General features: G+C 38.3%; 1 protein-coding gene across 1 annotated transcript; it reads right to left on the bottom strand.

Moving 5' to 3' along the window:
* Nucleotides 1-3342: 3342 nt before the first annotated feature.
* Nucleotides 3343-20342, bottom strand: LOC148791457 (caffeic acid 3-O-methyltransferase-like). The gene is made up of 5 exons (XM_088887241.1): nucleotides 19862-20342; nucleotides 11870-12186; nucleotides 4483-4497; nucleotides 4037-4083; nucleotides 3343-3733 (listed from the first exon to the last, which is right to left on the bottom strand). The coding sequence occupies exons 1-5, from the start codon at nucleotides 20284-20286 to the stop codon at nucleotides 3437-3439; spliced, it is 1101 nt and encodes a 366-aa protein (XP_088743367.1). The 5' UTR covers nucleotides 20287-20342; the 3' UTR covers nucleotides 3343-3436.
* Nucleotides 20343-21120: the final 778 nt, after the last annotated feature.

The raw sequence follows: 21120 nt of genomic DNA, 5'->3' as shown, positions 1-21120 counted from the left end.
TCGCTTCAACCCCTGCTTCTACTAATTCAGGACAAGTTGATCATCATGGGGACTGATCAAGAGATCGTAACAGATATGAACTTTGTGATCATAAACTTGCTTTATTAGGTGTTATACAATGTATTCCCTTATCTCCAATCAGCATGATGTACATTATGACATTTATTGTAAATGAATAAAGTACATATTTGATTCATGTTATTATGGTGTGTTTCTGTGTAATATGCTTAAACAGGACACATATGAGACTCGTGTTAGTTCAGAATCTTCAAAACCGTTGGATAGATCTGGGAAAATTTATCCTACCAAGGCTGAAACTGATGTATCACCAAGTTGGTTGGGGTGACTTGTCTCAGCTGCCAGGGTGAGGTTGCAAATCCCATAGGGTTACAAGGTCATAAATCTGACAAGGCTGCATGGCATTCATCCTACAAGGCTATGAAGTCGTGGATCCTATAGGGTTGAAAATGACAAACTCAACCTCCTTTTGAGAGAAAACCCAACAAATAATACTATTGTCAACCCATTTTAGGGTCATTTACTAAGACACCCCCTATATTTTAACTGATGTGTTTACTGAGACCAGCCCTTTAGTTTGCCTCGATTACTAAGATATCCATTATAGTTTTAGTTTGTAATTGCATTAGTTATTAATGATTCTTTTAGATGAAAGTCAAAAACCATGCTAGAAGCTCCCAAAGTTCCTAAAGCAGCATCAACAGCAAATGGGTATGTATGTGGCCAACCGTTAATTCATAATAGTCCTGAGGGCTTCGACAACATGACAATTATAACTCAATTAGGAAAAAGAGAAAGCTATTTTGACATTTACATAGCCAAGTGTAAAATCCTCACAAGAATGCTAAAGTATGGGTGAGAATTTGGAAAAAAATCTTCATAAAACAACCTTTCTAAGTAAAAGTTATAGAACATATATGATTGTTCTTTGTGTTGAATCTTTCTAAGAAGTTTGTTCTTGAAGTTTCTCTCCTGCAAATCAATTTTGGTTGTAAAGATTCTACAGATGCACCTTCATCACCATCTTGCAATTTGCAAATGATTACTTAATTTTTGCAAAAAGTACTATTCCATCTTGCCTTTAAATTATAGATATTCTATAAAAATTTGTTGGTGCCTCTGTACAATGTCCAAATTTTTCTGAATCTACGCTCAAATCAGAGTATTTAGATTTACCTAATTCATATGAATTAAAATATCTATGGAATATAAATTCACACTCTTTTTAAGAATTTAAACCTCCACCCATGGAGATGTTTTAATTTGCAATTCTCTTAGAGATGATTTGCAGTTTTATTTCAGTCAAAAGGCATTATGGCTATTGAAGTGGAGTGATAATAATTATGGCATTCGTTGATATCCTCCTTGAGAAATGAGAAGTTTGCTATACCTTAGATTCTTGAAAGATCATCATTTTCATTTTTCCAAATTAAAAGAATGGGACAGGCTAGGCCTTTTAATTTTTGTCACACTCTAAGGGGACGTTCATTTTTTAGATTTTGAGAGGGGGGAAAGTTGGTCAATGGGAATCCCCTTGATCAATAATCCCATGTTCTTTTGTCAGCTTTATGTGAGGACCCGGGAAATTATATTTTCCTGGGTATCATTTATACAGAAAAGTGATACCCATCTCTTAGATGGGTAAATATCTTTCCCACACAAGGGGAAAGCTGCCAACACTTGAATGGGACAAAAATGCCCCTTTTAATAATGAATTTCTATGGCTAAAATGGTCATTCCCTTATTTTCCTAGGGAATAAAAGAAAATGAATAAAAGCACTTTCCCGGATAAGTGTTTTCCAAGAAAAACTTACCCAGGTAATTGCATTTACCTGAGTAAGTAACTTACCAAAAAGTGAACGGGGCCTAAGAAGGAAACTGTGTTGCAAACTGCTCCACTAATAAAGGTATTGATCAATGGAACTTTTTCACCTATACCTCGATGCATCCAATTCCAAATGACATTGCAAAGCTTCTTAGAGAAGACTACCAACAACTTCTCATTCTTTGAATGGGGTAGTGCTTTTGTTTCTCTTAACCTTATGTATTAACTAGTCGGGACCCGTGCACCACATGGGTTTTTTTTATAAGAAAATTTGATGATGGAATTCTGTGACATTTCCAATTAACTGGTAGCCATCTATGTTCAATTCAAGTATTATTTATTGGGTTATGTCTAGTTTATCCAATCACAATATAAATTACGCTTTTGTGAGAATGGTCAATTTCCTATTCTCTAGATAAATTTCTTTTCCTTTTTGTCTTAATGCTAATTTATTATTATTATTTTGAAAAAACTATTAATTTTATTGGTTTAATTTATTATTATTTTTTCATTAGTTTTAGGTAAAATAATATTGGAAACTTCAAAATAAAACACCAAACTTATCAGACTGTCAATTCATCTTTGTATTCAAAACATGGAAAAAAAAGGAAGAATGACGGTTCAATACAGGGTCAGAATTTGTAGGACCAAAGCACTGTTGGGGTTGGTGCCAACTTGAGATTGATGCCTATTCACGGGTGAGCATGGGTGCATAGAGTGTGGTCTATTTTCACCAGCTTAATGATAATTAATTTGTCCTTTCCTCTCAAATATTGTTTGTTTGGTCTATTTTCAAAGAGAAGACCAAGGATAGGTGATAGGTCTTCCCAAAATGATAAGCTTTTTATTTCGTCCGGAGATTGGAACCTAAGCTTATCCACGTGGTCATCATGAGAGAAATACATTTTCAGGTGATGTTTTCAATTGATTTCCGTCACTGGCGTGTTGGTGTTTCATCGCGGGTAAGAGTGTCAATTGGACTGAATTTGGTCCAATCTGATCCAGTTCAATGTAAGTCCATTATAAATGAATCAGTAGGTGTCAATGGATTAAATTTGGATCATTTTGGACTGGACTGGGCCATCTAGTAACCTGTTCAAATTTGTTTTAATTATCCAAATTTGGTCCACTGACACCTATATTCTTACCTTTTGCCAATGGATCAGATATTGACTCAATCCAACCCAATCTAATATAAATTCAATATGGATGGACCATATCCAATCCAATCCAATAAATACTTTGGACTGGTCTAATTCATATATCTTATTGGTCTGTCCAATCCACACAAATTGAATTTGGTTTGAATGGGTCCAATCCAAAACTGGTCCATTGACACCCCTAATCATGGGGACTCGGGAGATAGCAGGAAATATGAACATTGTGATCATAGACATGCTTTAGGAACAAGAGAATATATGTCCAGTGTTTTTGGAATTTAGGAAAGATTATACCAGATTGAAGCATGTGTTTTTGGAAAATAAAATATGCACACCATAAAGATCAAACTGCATTTCATTCTTATTCGGATGCATAATTTAAAAAAGTCACAAACAAGTTCAAAAGTAAAAAAGAAAAAAAAAAAGGAACTAATTATTTGTGGAACTCCATAACCCAAGTATGGTAAGCATTGCAAACAATTTCACAACCAGCAAAGCCCGAGTCTATTGCCAAGGCCTCAAACTCCTTTTGTGTCCTCTCTTTTCTTCCAGGGCAATGAGTTAGCATGACTAAATCATGTGTGAAGGCAATATTAGAGCGGTAACTAGCTTCTAGAGCCATTGGAAGAATTGATTCAACAATGATCACTTTTCCTGACTTTGGTAGGGCTCTCCAACAGTTTCTCAAAATCTTTAAGCAATCTTCATCATTCCAGTCATGAAGTATCCACTACAAAAATCACGAAAATTAAAATATATATATATATATATATTTGGAGACATTAATTCACAAAAGAACATATCGAAAATGTACCCTATAATACTGTGGATTTTAATTTCCTAAATACTCTCTGTCTATGTTTTATCACTTCCTTGATTTAAGGACTAATAGACATTTTGACTTTCTTGATTTGTAAAATTTATTTGCTTTAAATGACTTGATACTACAAAGAGATTCATGGTGAATGTAATTCTCTTCTAGATATCGTGGGACATATCCAGTCTACCCCTCTCAAGACCTAAAAGAACTAACCTTCATAAAAATGGCTTCTCCTTTGGGGACATATTCAAACATACCAGCTATCCATGAGCAACTTGTCCTGATGCAGTAGAAGCAGGGGTCGAAGAGACACTCCGTCCTGGCTGTTGGTGAAAAATTTGCAGACAGGAGCCAAGCCGAGAGGTACGCATCAGGGCCAGCTCTAGATATGATCTCGAACACATCTAGTTCTGTAGTGACTTTCAAGGCCATAGGAAGCACTGAAGCACTTTCCAATTACGTGGCCGCCAATATACAGTTTTCTTCTTCTTTCTCTTCACTTGGGGTTTCAAAGTGATTACTGATGATTAAAGCCATACTCACTGTAGGGCAGAACTAGAAAGAAAGCTACACAGTTAGAATAAAGATAATCCCTCTCTCACGGCTCACAATCTCACTATTTATGAGATATATAGAGGCTTGTCCATGATACTAATCACATGTGATGTGAATGCGTGATGTGATTTGTAGTTTGATGGCAACAACTACCATCCATTAGGTAGGCTTCTACCTAGACTTTTGTTTCTTTTTTTTTTTTCTTTGGTTAACAGAATTTCACTTTTCACTCCACAAGCAACAAAACAACGAAGCAAAGACAAGAAACACCAAAAAAGGAAATCACTTACTAGTATTACTAACTACTTAGTCTCAGTTTGGAAAGAGTACAAATACAATTATGTAGTGTAAATATATACAAAATACAAGATTTTATACTCTACATGTATATTTGTATTTGTACTCTTTTCAAACTGAGCTTTAGGCTGCTTTTGATTGCAACACAAAATTGTTTGTACTAGTATAAAAATGCATGGGAGTGCAAATGAAAATAATGCATATTTTGATTTAATTTTGTTTTGCACTTTATTTTATTCTGCTTCACGTCTTATTTTACTTTATTTGAACTACAATCAAAGAAAATAAGGTAAAATTTAAAAAAAAATCAGAATTTTCACCCGAATCATTTGCACTGCTATAACTTTGCATCAATACAAATTTATTTGCCCTACAACCAAACACCGCCTTAGGAACAGAAACAAAAGTAATCAACTAAAATAGTTTATGAAATAGGACAAACGACATGCGTCCAACCACTCATTTGAAGAGACCAAACCCCGCTGGGCAAGGAGATGAGAAAGCCTATTCAAGTCTCGTTTAACAAAGAACAAAGAAACCGAAAGAACTTGGGCAAGGTTTAGATAGTCAAGTAACAAAAAAACTATTTACAACACTGCCCTTCCTGTTGTCAATACAAATTTTGTGCATAAATTTAGAGCACAAAAATTAATTCAACAAATTCAAAGGAATTTAATTTTTTGTTGTAGAAATTTAAATGGGATACAGACTCACCTTTTCTTGGCAAAAAAAACCCTCTGATTCTCTTGCCTTGGACGAAAGCCGAAACTGTGACTAGAACTTGTAATTATGAGAAACAAGCAACACCCAACCTTGTGTCAATGAAAATTTACTCATGCTCAACCAATGATTAGAACGTGAACAGCTGAAGCAATGTTCTTGCTTGTAGAATTGATAGAAACCCTTTGAATCATGGGAATTTCACGGGTTGATGTGGCACGAAGTTGTAGCAATTTCGGTGCTTCGGCAATTCAAGAGTTGGGGCCTTTCTTCTTTCTTCCTTGATCTTAGTGCAGCGCATTTCCTCTCCTTTTTCAAAAACAACGGAAGCGGTCGAAGACAAACGGAAGCAGTGGTTGAAAGGGGGGAGCCAAATGGGACCTTCCTCTTGTTTTCTTCTCTATTTATAGAGGCTCACCAATAGACGATGAACTGATTTGAAATATTTGAATTGATTTGAATGGTTTCAATTCAATTCATCACCATTTAACGTTAATTGAAATGGGGGCACTAAATTGACATATCGGTGATCATTTTGTTGACCTAATTAAGGTAATTAAGTCATTTAATTGAAGTTAATTTCAATCCCTAACTGTACTTGAAACGAAGTGCCACTTGGCACATGGTTGGGCCTACACATAAAAGGAAATCCAATTGATTAATTGTAACATTTTTTCTTAACTTAGATTAAATTGGATGCCATTGAAATCCGATAATTCAATTTAAATGCTCTTCTCTAGACTGAAATGGCAATAACACCTCATGGGTAATGTGGGGCCATGTTCAACTAATTGGGAAATCATTTGTGAAGAAGCCACTTGTCAGCTAGGTGTAATAACACCTCATGGGTAATGTGGTCGGTCAAAATCCAACCAGAATTTCTTCCCCCCTCTTTTTGTTTATTATTTATTTTCTTGAATTCATGTTGGGCTCAATGGGATGGAAGGTTTTAGTGGGACCCAATGTATGGGCCCTCTATCGTATTAACCCAAGGTGTTGGAGCCCAACACCTTATTTTTGTGCCAAATTTTACTTTATTTTCCTTAATTGTAGTTCAAATAAAGTAAAATAAGATGTGAAGCAGAATAAAGTAAAGCGCAAAACAAAATGAAATCAAAATATGCATTATTTTCATTTGCATTCCCATGCATTTTTATACTAATGCAAACAATTTTGTGTTGCAACCAAAATCAGCCTAAAGCTCAACTTGAAAAGAGTACAGATACAAATATACATGTAGAGTACAAAATCTTGTATTTTGCATTATTTTGTATATATTTACACAACATAATTGTATTTGTACTCTTTCCAAACTGAGCCAAAGTAGTTAGTAGTACTAGTAAGTAATTTCTTTTTTTGGTGTTTCTCGTCTTTGATCTGTTGTTTTCTTGCTTGTGGAGTGAAATTCTGTTAACCAAAGAAAAAAAAGAAGATATTTTCGTTGGTAACAAAGAAAAAAATAAACAAAAGTTTAGATAGAAGCCTACCTAATGGCTGGTAGTGGTTGCCATCAAACTACAATTCACATCACGCATTCACATTACATGTCATTAGCATCATCGACGAGCCTCTATATAGTTCATAAATTGTGAGATTATGAGCCATGAGAGAGATTATCTTTATTCTAACTGTGCAGCTTTCTTTCTAGTTCTAGTCTACAGTGAGTATGGATTTTGATGCTGCTCAATCCGAGGTGGTGTACGAACTAAGGAGAGCAACCAGGTAGTCTTTGTTGACAGGGTGAGACCGAGATATAAGGACGAGGCTGCGCTTCAAGACCTATGATCAAGAAAGAAATCAGAGGCCCGAGGAGTTATCCCTGGGTAAGTACTCTGACGCTCAAGTTAGTAAGAAGTGTTGGGTGGTCAGGCCGAGCTAAGTAGCAGTACTAGTCTCAGAAATGGATCCCTTACCTCGAGCATGGAGTGCCTTTTTATCGCCAAAGATCCGTATCCTGGCCAGTGGTACTCGAGATAGAGTCTCATTTCCTAGTGGAGTCATCTTTCCTTACTCCTCCTTATCTGTAATTGTGCTCATCCACATGATGTGTAGTTGACATGGCTGGAAGGATAAGACGGGGGCCACAATAATAGTATAGCTAGACCGACGTGGCAAAGCCAGGATGACATGGCAGGGCGATAGCTAGGCAGCCACGTGTCTCACAGGACCAGCTCAACCATGACCCAAACACCACTACCAGTTTTGAATTTGAGGAATGAAGTAGTCCAATTCGTTCTTCAGCTAAAGAACTTCAAGTTAAAGTCTGGATGGGCATCTGGCCCTTTTGGTGTTCCCCGGTGACTGTTGCAATCTTGAGAACCAGGCAATATGGGGTATGGTCGAGGAATCTTCCCATCGTTGGCTACAGAACTCTAAAAGCTCTGACTTCAGAATTCGAACCCCTCCTCGAAATGTTGTGCGGTTGTGTAGCTTGGAGAAGGGCCAAAGTGTCAAACTGAGCTTCCGAGTCCATCCTGTTGGGGCTGAGGAACGACTCTGGTTCCAAGTGGAAGTCAAGCTTTGGTGCCGTGGTGATGCTCGGCCATGGTGCATTGAGATTTGGAGTTGGATCCGTATTTCGGAATTGGGGTTTGTGTCATGCTCGGCTTTTATGTGTCGACCTTCCAAAATCGAGGCTTAGCTTGGCCGTATGCCGAGGAAAGGCCTTTTGCTGACGGTTGGAGGCCGAGCTCTAGAATTGAGGTTGTGACGTTCGACCACGGGGTGCCGGGACGCAAAGACGGGTTCCTTCGGGGTTTCCAAGCTGTGCAACTAAAGTCATCATGATTTGTCCATGCCATGTCAGTCGTTGTCGAGGAGTCTTTCGCTCGTCGGCTGCAAAACTTAAATGAGAACCGAAGTTTCGGTTCCAAAACTACTCCCCCAGTTCTGTTGTCGAGGAGGGGAGTCCTCGGCTAGACTACTGCGTGGCCTTGTAGCCTTAAGCAGCCTATCCGAGGACTTGAGTGCCCTATCCGAGGGTCTACGTCGAAGGTTGGACCGGTACTGTGGGTCTCCACATCAAAGGTTGGACCGGTAGTGTAGTTGAACCGGTGCAATTAATAGGCGTAACTACTGCCTGCGGAGGATGCCACATCGGTTTTCAAGGCTTCCCATCATACGTTATTGGTCTTCTGAGGCATTGTTAGAGATGCTTCATCTACACCGTTGATCTCTTCTCAATCCGTGCCCCTGATGGTTATAAAAGGGAAGACAGTGGATAGCTCGACAACTAACACGATAGATAGCTTGGTGGCCTTCGCTCCTCAACTCTTGTGAATTGCCCAGTATGTCCATTTCATCTCATCAGTCCTCTTCCTCTTCCGGGTCCTTCAGTAGTTCTGGTTCCAGCTCTTCTTACGGTTCGAACTACGAGCCTCAACTGAGATATTTTGTGGCTGCCGAAGTTGAGGAGGCTGAGGCTGGTCCCTCCGAGATGGAAGCAGAGCTTTCTCTACGGGTAGGTCGTCAGTTTGGCACAACGTCCTGCGTCTTGGCGCCCGGGGATATGGCTCAGATCCGAGCTATTTACGCCATTCCCGCGGAATACCAAATGAGGTGTCCACTTCCCGGGGAGATGGCCACTGATGCTCAGCTCAGTGAACTATGTGTTTATGAGCATAGTTTGGAGGCTAGACTGAGGTTCCAGTTGAGTGAGGGGTTCGCCGAGGTGCTAAACTGGTACACGGTGTTTCCGGTGCAGCTGATGTCGAACTCCTTTAGGTTCCTGCTCGAACTTATGTCCTACTGTGTCGTCTGTGATGTCGAACTGACCCTGGTGATGGTGAACTTTTATTCTCCAGCTGAAACACCACCAGCAGGGGTACTATTACTTCTCCACTCGGTGGAATATTTGGTCGTTAGTCGGGGCCCCTTCCTCCATGAGAAACTGGGAGGAGTCGTTCTTCTTCATGCGCATTCCCAAGGGTCCCCCTTTTCCTGCCCAGTTGCGGGAGTCGAGGATGACTCTGCTACAGCCCCAATGGTTAGCACTCACTTGGGAGGAGAGGTCGGCCCTAAGCATGAATCATGAAATCGGCGTTATCGCGTACACATCCTCGAAGATGTTGATGCTCGTCGGGCTGATGGAGAGGGTGGCTGGTCTGTTTCCTTTACTATTCGTTCGTCGAGTTAAATTTATCTTGCCTGCCTTTTACTTACATTGGGTATCCTGTGTTGTAGGTATAAGTATGGTTAGCGAGGAAGAGATTGTTCACCGAATGAAGGCACTTCGACAAAGATAGGAGCAAGCTGGTGTGCAACCAGAAGCTCGCTCCAAGGCAGGATAACGGCCACGTTCTACGAACAGGGGGGACTCTTCGGCAACAGAGAGTCTGGCAGTAGGAGGATGAGAAGGACGATGTTGTCGTGGTCGACCCTGAAGGGGTTCGTCGTCCCATAGGCGCGTCGGTAACTAAGGCAGGTAGTAGCTTGGGTCTGCACGTGCCGAGGTGGTTGGTTCATTTGGACGACAATCTGGAGATAACTGGGGTTCTCGAGCAGTTATTGCGGGGAATCATGACAATGTCAATAGCTTGGGAATCAATTGGAGTCGGCAGCGGAGCACTGGAGTGTGCGCTGCTATGGTCTGTGGCACAGGTAAGTCTCCTCTTCTTATTCCTTGTGTTTCGTTCTCTTTCTCGGTATACTTATCGTGTTTGTCTACAGAATGGGAACACTTTGAGTATCTACAGCAGAAGGCCCAGTTGGCTGAGCTGCAGGCTGAGCTGCAGGCAGGAGGGCTATGCCTCGGCATCTTATTATACAATTTTCTATTGGCCTTATTGTACCATTTTCTGTTAGTTGGGGTAGGTTGTGCCTTTGGCGACCTCTTTGTACTCCTATGATTTTAGTTCGTTGGTCGAGGCATACCCAGTCGGGCAACAACTTAGCGTCCCCAGTCTTGTGCCGACTAAGATGTAGTTGGTCGAGGCATAGCAAGCTGGGAAATGCCTTGGCATCCCCAGTCTTGTCGCGGCCGAGGTGTAGTTGGTCGAGGCATAGTCAGTCGGGTTATGCCTCAGCATCCCCGCTGTGCTGACCGAGGTGTAGTTGCCCGAGATCTTTCGTTTCCCGAGTTCTCAACCATGGGACGCTTAGTTTCCTGTCTCAGAAGCCTATGGGGCCTTTCTAGGGCTAGCCCTTTCCCAGCTAGCTCGGTCGTTAAGCCAGAGGATGTGCGGAGTTTATCGACCGCCCTCAGGCCTTGGTGGGCGGGGGCGTTCTTCATCCATCATATCCACGTGGTTATCATGAGAGAAGCACACTTTTAGGTGATGTTTTCAATTGATTTCCGTCACCAGCGTGTTGGTGTTTCATCGTGGGTAGGAGTGTCAATTGTACTGGATTTGGTCCAATCTGATCCAGTCCAAGTGAGTTCATTACAAATGTATCAGGTCCAATCCAATATAATGAATATTTTGTACTGATTCAATTTAATGTGTCTGGACCATTTAACCTGTTCAAATTTGTTTTAATTTATTCAAATTTGGTCCACTGACACTTATATTCTTATCTTCTATCAATGGACTAGATATTGGCTCAATCGGACCCATTCAAATATAATTTTTTTATAGATGGACAATGTCCAATCCAATCGAGTAAATACTTTGGACCATCAAGTCTAGACTGTTCTAATTCAATATGTCTTATTGGTATGTCCAATTCATTCAAATTGATTTTGGTTTAGACAGGGTCCAATCCAAAACCGGTCTATTGACACTCCTAATCATCGGGACTCAGGAGATAGCAGCAGATATAAACTTTGTGATCATAGACTTGTTTTAGGAATGAGAGAATATCTGTCCAGTGCTTTTGGAATTTGGGAAAGATTATACGAGCTTAAAGCATGTTTTTGGGAAAGATTCTACTTGTAAGCCATAGCATCCCACTAGGGCTGTTCACGGGTCGGGTTGGGTCGGTTTACTAGCATTTTTCTAACCGATCTGACCTGGTTGGTTTACCTAGAAATGAACCCGAAACCGACCCAATACTAAGTAAAACCGACATGATCAGTTTGAATCGGTTTGGGTCGGTTTTGTGAATGATTCTCTCGGTGTGAACGGTAAAGGATTCAAGTTTAACAAAGCAAAGGCTGGATGCCTAAAAATTAAAAATGATTTGATGGATTAAAACTAATATTTTATATATCAGAAATTTTATATATAATATGTATATTTTTGAAATAAAGCTGAAATATATATATTTTCACAAATATATATCTGAAATATATATAGTAAAACTGAAACATATCAGATATATATATATATATATATATATATCTGAAATATATTATATATAATATATATCTAAGTTGATTTGTGTCAGTTCGGTTTCGATCAAAACCGAACTGAACTATCGATTTATATTTTTTTATAACCCAAAACCGACCGATACTAAAGAAAAACCGACCAACATGGATTGGATCGAACCGGGTTGATTGGATGTAATCATTTTAAGTGAGTCCATTCTTATCAGGGTAGGATGGTGCTTCTTCTACGACATGAAGCAAATCAAAATTCATACCTTTGATTTGAGGATACCTAGATGTAATCATTTTTAGTGTGAGTCCATTCCCACCTCCCACGTCAACCACATCTTTGAGACCTTCAAATCCCTTATATGTGTCCAGAATCTTCTTCAAAACCATTACCGTTGTGGTGTGACCTGACATTCCCCTAATAAAGAATTTGTTATACTTTGAATCTTTTTCACAGTACTTAAATATGGTCATTCCCTGTGCCTTATCAAAAGGAATTCCACCTTCCAAGATAGCATCTCTCAGGTGGTACCTGCAGCAAGCAGTGATAATGTTCAGATAGGATATGTAATTTTTTCTCCTGGAGATAGATACAGAATGCATGTCACATAAGGAGTGATGTTGGTGATGGAATGTACCCAAATCAGAGATTATATATAGTTCGGCAAGTAAGCTCATACCAGCTATCCATGAGCAACTTGTCTGATCCAGTAGAAACATGGGTCGAAGCGACATTCCATCCTGGTTGCTGGTGAAAAATTTGCAGACAGGAGTCAAGCCATAACGCCTTTAAGAACAGAATAGCTCGTCATCAGTAGAGACAAGATACAGTTGAGCATGGTAGCTGCATCTGGGTTTTCAGTGTGAAGGTGCAAGGCCATCTCTGAAGCCGAGAGGTACGCACCAGGGCCAGCTCTAGATATGATATCGAGTACGTCTAGCTCTGTAGCTACTTTCGAAGCCATAGGAAGCACTGAAGCACTTTGCCAATGCCGCCGCCAACATACAGTTTTCTTCTTCTTTCTCTTCATTTGGGGTTTCAAAGTTATTACTGATTAAAGTCATATTTAGGGGTGTAAATAGATCGAATTCAAATCTGATCAAGCAATATTCAAATTCGAATTCGATTAGAAAATCCGATATCCGAATTTGATTCAATATCTGATGGATGTTGAAATTAATATCTGAATTTAAATCCGATTAAATATTCGAATATCTGATTCGATTCGAATTCGATTAAGTAACTATTTTAGATAATTAATAAATATATAAAATAAATATTTTATTGATAAATTATTTATATAACTTAATTATTATATATATTATATAAAATATTTTATATATTATATATAAGAATTAAATAATCGATCGAATTCGGATATTTATCGAATCGAATTAGGTCATATCTAAATTCGAATTCGATTAATAATTTGATAAAAATAAAATATCTGAATTTGACCAATTAAATATTCGAATTATCCAAATTTAATTCGATTACATTAAATATCGAATTTAAAATCGGATTTTCGAATACCTTTACACCCCTAATCATATTCATTGTGGAAGAAAAAACAGTTATCTTCTTCCTTTTAAGCTTGGAGCTTCAGAGCTTATGAAATATATAGTGACTCCATTCTGATTTGTTAAACAATAGGCTGCTAGTATCTGATTAAAAATTCAAATGCTAATAATATAAAATTTTATTTGAGTGACATGCACTTACGTGCATAAGAGAAGAATATACAGGGAAAACATCTGCTGCAGCGTGGTCGCATTCGATGAAGTGTCTATATTGGTGAGACCACAGCAATAAATACAAGGCCAAGATTCTCGGTTTTAGCCCAGCGCCAGGAATATTGGCATTCAGCTGGCACTTTTATGACAGAGGTGCATTCATAGGCTTATGACCCTTGACCAATGATATTAAGGGCATCAATGGACCGGTTTTTGGATTAGACTCGTTCAGTCCAAAATTAATTTCGGATTGGAATTAGATTGGGTCTGGTCCATTGATATAAAATAAAAATATCGGTGTTAGTAGATCCAGTTTTCAGGTTTGAATTGAAATCAATTTAAAATAAAATGAATTTGAACAGATTGAATGGTCTAAAGATTGAATTGAATTGGTCCAAATTGATCTAAAATATTTATTGGATTGAATTGGACTTGATTCATTTATAATGAAATCACACTGGACCGGATCGGTTTGGACCAAATCCAGTCCAATTGACACCGCTGCTTGAGGTGGCTGACATCCTAATAGTTGGAAGTGTATATTAATGGAGCCAGAGCAATAAATCAAAGCCCATGATTCTTGGTTTTTTCCCAGCGCCACGACACTCTAATAAAAGTGAATTGGTTGATGTCGCATGAACAGTAAACCCCACATCCCCCTTTATTGGCATGCCTGACACTTTTACTATATAACCCTCAGGTCCAGGTCTGGATCCCCTACCAACAAAAAGCTCTAACAAATTATTGTAAGTATACATTGAAAACATCTCCCTTGTCATTTATGGAGAGGGGATAGGATCAGCTGCCCACAGAGAATATCCCACAAATGCTATACACAGCGCTACAGGAGATGTTTTGGTGCCAGAAGAGATGGGCAATGGCTTGTTGGAAGAGAGTTGGGAGTATATCTTAATTACCCAAGTTCCACTTTCTAACCCCATGTCCCACATTTTGCAATATCAGCAATGTTAATTCTTGTAATAGTAAATTTATGCCTAAAGAATTGTTTTTAGTGGCTACTGATGTAGTGGATTATCTCCTTTAAGAAGTAGCCAAGAAGCAAAGATGTGGCATATTTTTAGGGCTCTATAGTTTGCAAAAGTTCAAGGATTTTTATTTTATTTATTTATTTATTTTTTATAAATCTTACCTGGATCTTCTAAAAGGGGACAATGACAATTGCACTTCAAAACTAGGGAAAATCTATGATACTAGAGAGATATGGTATGTATTGAAAGAGTTTCGACCAATCAAAGCAGTCCCATGAATTTTGATGAATACCACCCAATTGGTGACATCTTTTATGTAACCTAGGCCCGGCCTTAAGAATTTGACTTACGGCCTGAGTCCGAACAGTCCAACCTAGGCCTGACCTGAATTGAAATTTGATGCACTTAGGTTGGGCCCAAATTGAGTTGTCCTAGGATTGGTCAATGAACCCATGTTAAAATTTAATATTAATGTGTATGTATCATGTAAGCATATATGTATGGTTTACCAAAATTATGCATAATGTATGTTGATAGGCAGGTCAGGTTCGGGTTAGGATAAGGAAGGACTTGTCTCGAACCAGGTTTAGATTATCTAATGACTAAGCTCGAGTCCATCCCAAAATTATGGGCCCAAGCCCAATAGAGGCCCAAAATCAAAGGCCTGCTCGTGTCAAATTGCAGGATGAGTCGGCTCAGGCTCAGGTTGAGCTGCCCAAAATCCAAGGCCACTCCAATCCTCCTCCTCCTCTGCATGATTCATACTCGGTCCTTAGAGTCAGTGGTGCTATGTTTTTGTTCGGGATCAAGGTTGAAATAGGACAAGTGATGAAAGGAGGGGAATTGAAAGGAAGAAGAACAGCAAGAACAAGAACTGAAGAAGAAAGAGAGGGAGTGGACGAGGTGAGTTAAATTGCCCATGCTCTGATTCGTTAAGGAATTCCAAGGCTTGAGGTGGTGGTGCAGGCGCCGGTGGTCACTGACGCATGGACGGCCAATGCAATTGCAATCTTTTCTACTAGCTCCATCTGACGTCACTGCAGCAGAGCCACTATTAGCTAATTGGTCTAGTGGTGTTAAGATTAGGGCGTCAATGGCAATGGTGGCCACCATCGTTGTTGTCCCCGCCATCCTCGTCGGATGTGGGCGAGTAGGAAAAGCGTTGCAAAGCATGGGGGACGGTTCCGATGTGCTTGTGAAGAGAAGGGAATCTATGCCACTCGATTTCTTCAAATCCATCTTGGTTTACACCAGAAACGATGATCTCGAAGTTGTTCTTCAATCCACTCCTCAATCCTAGTGCAATGACTTGGTTTTCTTGAACAACGGGATGCTTGAGCCATGACTTGAGAGCAAAGGTTTTTGTTAAAAGAACGTTATATCAGAATTTCCTTTCCTTTTGGTGGTTACATGAGGGAGATGAGTATGATAATTATGTATGGGTACTATTACCCAACGTTTTAAAAAACAACCCCGAAATGGAATAGTTCTGGCCACTGGTTTTTAGGTCGATGATAAAAAATAAAAAACGGTCAAAAACTGTTGAATGGGTTGATGGTTTGATTGTTCGGATCAATGGGTTATTGACTTTTTCAACGGTTTTTGAATAAAATTTGGGTTTTGGATTAAATGGAACCAATTGCCTAGACAGTTCCCGGGCCAAATGATCCGACCTTTTGGGTCAATGACGGTTCGAAAATCTTGCTATTACCCAATGTTTTAAAAAAATGACCCAGAAACAAAACCGTTCTGGCCACCAGTTTTTGAGTCGACGGTCCGACCATCCAGTTCGAACGGACAACCCGTTCTGACAAACAAAATAAAAAATAAAAACTGTTAAAAACCATTGAATGGATTGACGGTTCAACCACCCACGCCAATGGGTTGTTGACTTTTTCAACAGTTTTTTACAAAAAGCAAAGTTTTGGGTTAAATGGAACCGGTTGCTTGAACAGTTCCCAGGCCGAACAGTCCGACCATTTGAGTCAACGACAGTTCGAAAACCTTGCTATTACCTTCACTGCCAAGTTGTGACTAGCATTTCCCCTACATAATTTTTTATCCTTTTTAACATTATTGTTAATTTTTTATTAATTTTTTTTGTGTCTAATTTTTTTGCTTTTAAAATATTTTTATTATTTTATTGTTTAATATTATTTTTTATTTCTATCAATATTTTTATTTATCTTTTTAATATTATTTATTAATCATTTATTATTTTTAATTTCTTTATTTTATCATTTCTTAAAATTGTATTTGTATTATTTTATAATATTTTAATCATTTCCATTTTTTATTCTTTAAATAATAGTTTGAAGAGTAAACTTGTAATATGTACATTTTCCAAACATCACAACATTTAAACTACCAAACAACTCCTCTACATCCTTCAAACTTCAGAAGTGGTCTGGATTGGGTCAAAGTAGACTACATTAGTAGTTAATAATCTAAGAAAAAAAAAGAAAAAAAAACTGTATTATTAGACTAGCTTATACACCCATAAGACTTTATTACAATTGGCACGCCTTTCGCATGTTAATTTGACACCCAACATCATCAAGACTTCATTTGGAAGGAGTACATACAAAATACAAGTACAAATACTGTAACGATTTTGGGTTAACATGTAATTGGTATTGTGAATATTTGTATTGTGAATATTTTGTATATTGGTATTGTGAATATTTGTATTTGCATTCTTTTCAAACTAAGCCTAAGCTTCTGCAAGTGGACCATTTACATCTACTGTAACGATTTTGGGTTAACAACTGACCCATCTCCAATCCTCATTTTACCTAGGTTAATGTCAATTATGTCCTTAAAAATTTTAACAAGGTAGTGCATGTTTTCGCCAAAATATAATATCTTTCTCTCATCCAAGCTAAAACAAGACGGGATCCGTTTAGGCACACTAAGTAAACATGTAATAGCTGTGTGAGAGTAAACATGTAATAGCTGTGTGACATATGTCCCAGTTAATGTGCCTTTCATCCAAACGTTTTTGTTCCGTTAGACAAAAATTATCTATTATCTTATTATCTTTGTCAAAATAATTAAAAATAAAAACAATGAAAAAGAAAAACCTAAACGTGTTAGGAGTTGGGACTCATTTATGCTTTCTTTTTTTTTGTTTTTTATTTTTAATTATTTTGACAAAGATAATAAAATAATAGATAATTTCTATTTAATGGAACAAAAAAGTTTGGCCATGTATGATAGATCCACCGACATCTTGTCTTATTTGTTGGTTGGATTTTTTTTCAACTTAACAAGGACAAGGATGTATTATTGTCTGTGTATGCTTAAAGGAATCTTCAACAAAGTGCTCTAGTTGCCCCAATAATCCTAAGCTATAAGCCATTTGTATATGTCTTGGACAATGAGACTGGACATATATAATATAACCTTGCATGAAAACCATTTTGTTTTTTTTTGTTTTTATATTTGAGTTAGGAGTAACAGGATTCACAATAATAATGGGTGGGTTTAACAATAAATGCTGTTAGGTAGGTATTATTTCAGCAATTCCCCTTTCTTATTTTTTCCTAGGCATCTAGAATGGTAAAAGTTGACTTTGGTTTTTGTTCATGCTTAGCATTTGAAAAGTTGACTTTGGGCCTGGGGTTTTTGGTCTGCGAGCCAAACCAGCACGGCACAACCAAGCAGGCCGTGTTGCCCGTAGCCCATGTGCTGGCATGGCCCAGCATGACCCACACATATATATCTATATATATATATTATTGTATATAAGCAATTGTATACCTCAAAATTAATATAAAATTAAATTTTTTTTTTTCAAATTTTTTAAATAAATAGCATTGGCATGATTCATGGCCCGGCCTGGCTCACGGCACGGGCTTGGGCCGTGGGTCTTGCCGGGCCAACCCCCATGTTATCCTAGGGGAGGACGGCAAGGCCCATTTTACACCTCTAGTCGATCTTACCCATTCTAAATTGGGCCTAGATATAACTTTAGGCCTGCAAGTTTGGGTTTGGGCCCAAAACACCAGGCTTGATATTTGTTCATATTCTCTTTTTTATCAAGTAATAGTGAGATCTCTCATTATTGTTGGGTTTTGAGGTCTTTTAATATAAATAATTTTTTATTGAATACAAAAAAAAAATCTGTTTTCAAATTTCCGTTGGACTCAGGCTCAGGCCTAGCCTTTGGGCTTTATTTTTTGTGTACAACCTCTAAGCTTGTGATCAGGTCAAATGGGTAAATGGTTCAACTGCAAAGCTCAATGGGTCTTTGACTAAGTGAATAAATCAATGGTTTTTTACTGATTTGCAGGTTTTAGGAAAACCAAACCTAAAAGGGGGCTATGTGATGGTTTGAACAATTCGACCTTCTGAGCTAGGGCTCTTGCTCTTGTAATGCATAGATCACGAAAAGTACCTAAAATAAAATAAAAAATAGATTACCCAAAAACTAAGCAAAAAGTTAATTATGGCCCTTGGAAGTATTGGACCAAAGGCCTAGACCCAAACCAAGCCCAATGTTGTGCTTTTAGCACCTTGAAACATATAGATAGCAAAAAACTACCCAAAATAATAAAAAAAAAGATAACTCTAATTGGACAACTAGGTGCAAAATTATGGCCTCCAAAAGTTTATATACATAATAATTTAAAAGTGATAATTAAAAAAAAACGAGTGGTTATATATACAAAACTAGGACCAGTTCATTAGTTCCTAGGTTGGATCAGTTTTGGCCAATTTTTTGAAGGAAACAAGGTTAGGGGTTTGATGGATCTAGCTAAGGGTTCAGTCATGGTTTAACTATAGTCTAATTAGTCGGTTTGGTCCAGCTTTTTAAACATTGTTAGTGTATATGTGTTTTATTATATAAAGAATAAACTATATAGACTTATTTTAATTTCTAAGCTTTTATAAATAAAAGAAGATAAAAATTATATTTTGAGGCAAAACGGAGTGTTTTGGTAAAACGGATAAGCCAAGGTGCCTTCACGCCATGGAGCACATGGATCACGAAAAGTTATCCAAACATTAAAATATTTAATCGGTGGATTCAATTAATCGCCTATCTTTTATATTAATTAACTAAAATCAAACTGATAATCAAAGTTTTCAGCTTGATCCGGTTTTTCATGATCACCCCTAGTTAACAACATTTGACTAGAGTGTATATTTTTGAGAGTTCAAAATACTCAATTACCGCATTTAAAAGTTCAGGGTACTTATATATCGCTACCCTAAAGTTGTGTCTCTCTTTAGACATTCGTTATACCTTGAATCTTTCTCACAGTACTGAAATAAGGTCATTCCATGTACCTTATGGAAAGGAACTCCACCTTCCAATATAACATCTCTCAGCTGGTACCTGCAAGCAGCGATAAAGTTGAGATAGAATCTAGTGTTTTTTTTTTTTTTTCTACAGAATGCATGTCACATAAGGAGTGATGTTGGTGGTGGAATATTGTGCCCAAATCAGAGATCATAGCTCGGCAAGTAAGATCATACCAGCTATTCATGAGCAACTTGTCCTGATGCAGTAGAAGCAGGGGTCGAAGAGACACTCCGTCCTGGCTGTTGGTGAAAAATTTGCAGACAGGAGCCAAGTCATAACGCCTTTCAACTTGGTCATTGTCCCGTTTGACGAGAGAGCATTTAAGAACAGAATAGCTCGTCAGTAGAGACAAGACACGGTCGAGCATGGTTGCTGCATCTGGGTTTTCAGTGTGAAGGTGCAAGACAATCTCTGAAGCCGAGAGGTACGCATCAGGGCCAGCTTTAGATATGATCTCGAACACATCTAGTTCTGTAGTGACTTTCAAGGCCATAGGAAGCACCGAAGCACTTGCCAATTGCATGGCCGCCAATATACAGTTTTCTTCTTCTTTCTCTTCATTTGGGGTTTCAAAGTGATTACTGATGATTAAAGCCATACTCACTGTAGAGCAGACCTAGAAAGAAAGCTACACAGTTAGAATGAAGATAATCCCTCTCTCACGGCTCACAATCTCACTATTTATGAGATATATAGAGGCTTGTCCATGATACTAATCACATGTGATGTGAACGCGTGATGTGATTTGTAGTTTGATGGCAACAACTTCCACCCATTAGGTAGGCTTCTACCTAGACTTTTGTTTCTTTTTTTTTTTTTTCTTTCTTAGCAACGAAAATATCTTCTTTTTTTTCTTTGGTTAACAGAATTTCACTCCACAAGTAAGAACACAACAGAAACACCAAAAAAGCAAATTACTTACTAGTACTACTAACTACTTCATAGCAGTGCAACTCACTCACCGATCAAATTCCATCGACACTAGGGCATTACCCTCCCTGAAATCGTTAAACCTATTGAATAATCAGTTAACGGGATCAATTCCGGTGAGTCTATCTTCTCTTAGGCTTAGCCTTTTCAATGTGTCGCACAAGAGCATGCATTGTCAAAAGACTCTTAGAATGTAAAATCATTTTGTGTGTTGAGTTTGAACAAAAAAGATATATTGAATTCGACAAAAGAGGAGAAATTGATTGGGAAGGAAGGGTCTGGGGAATGTTTATAAGGTGATTCTGGGGAACGGAAGGAGCTGGCGATAAAACACATGGAATTCAAAATCCGAGGGCCAGAAAAGCCAGAGTAGTAGAACGACAATGTTGAAGAAGAGATCAGGAAACCCATCGGAATTCGACGCAGAGGTGACGACTTATCTCTCTGCATCTCTCTGCGATCGTGTCAAATGATAGTACTGCTCACGGCTCTGGCTGCAGAG

This window comes from Nelumbo nucifera, chromosome 5 (assembly GCF_055504915.1).
Source record: "Nelumbo nucifera cultivar China Antique chromosome 5, China Antique-T2T, whole genome shotgun sequence".
Lineage (NCBI taxonomy): Eukaryota > Viridiplantae > Streptophyta > Magnoliopsida > Proteales > Nelumbonaceae > Nelumbo > Nelumbo nucifera.
The sequence above is the reverse complement of the archived record's forward strand: the minus strand, read 5'-3'. Positions and strand labels throughout refer to the sequence as shown.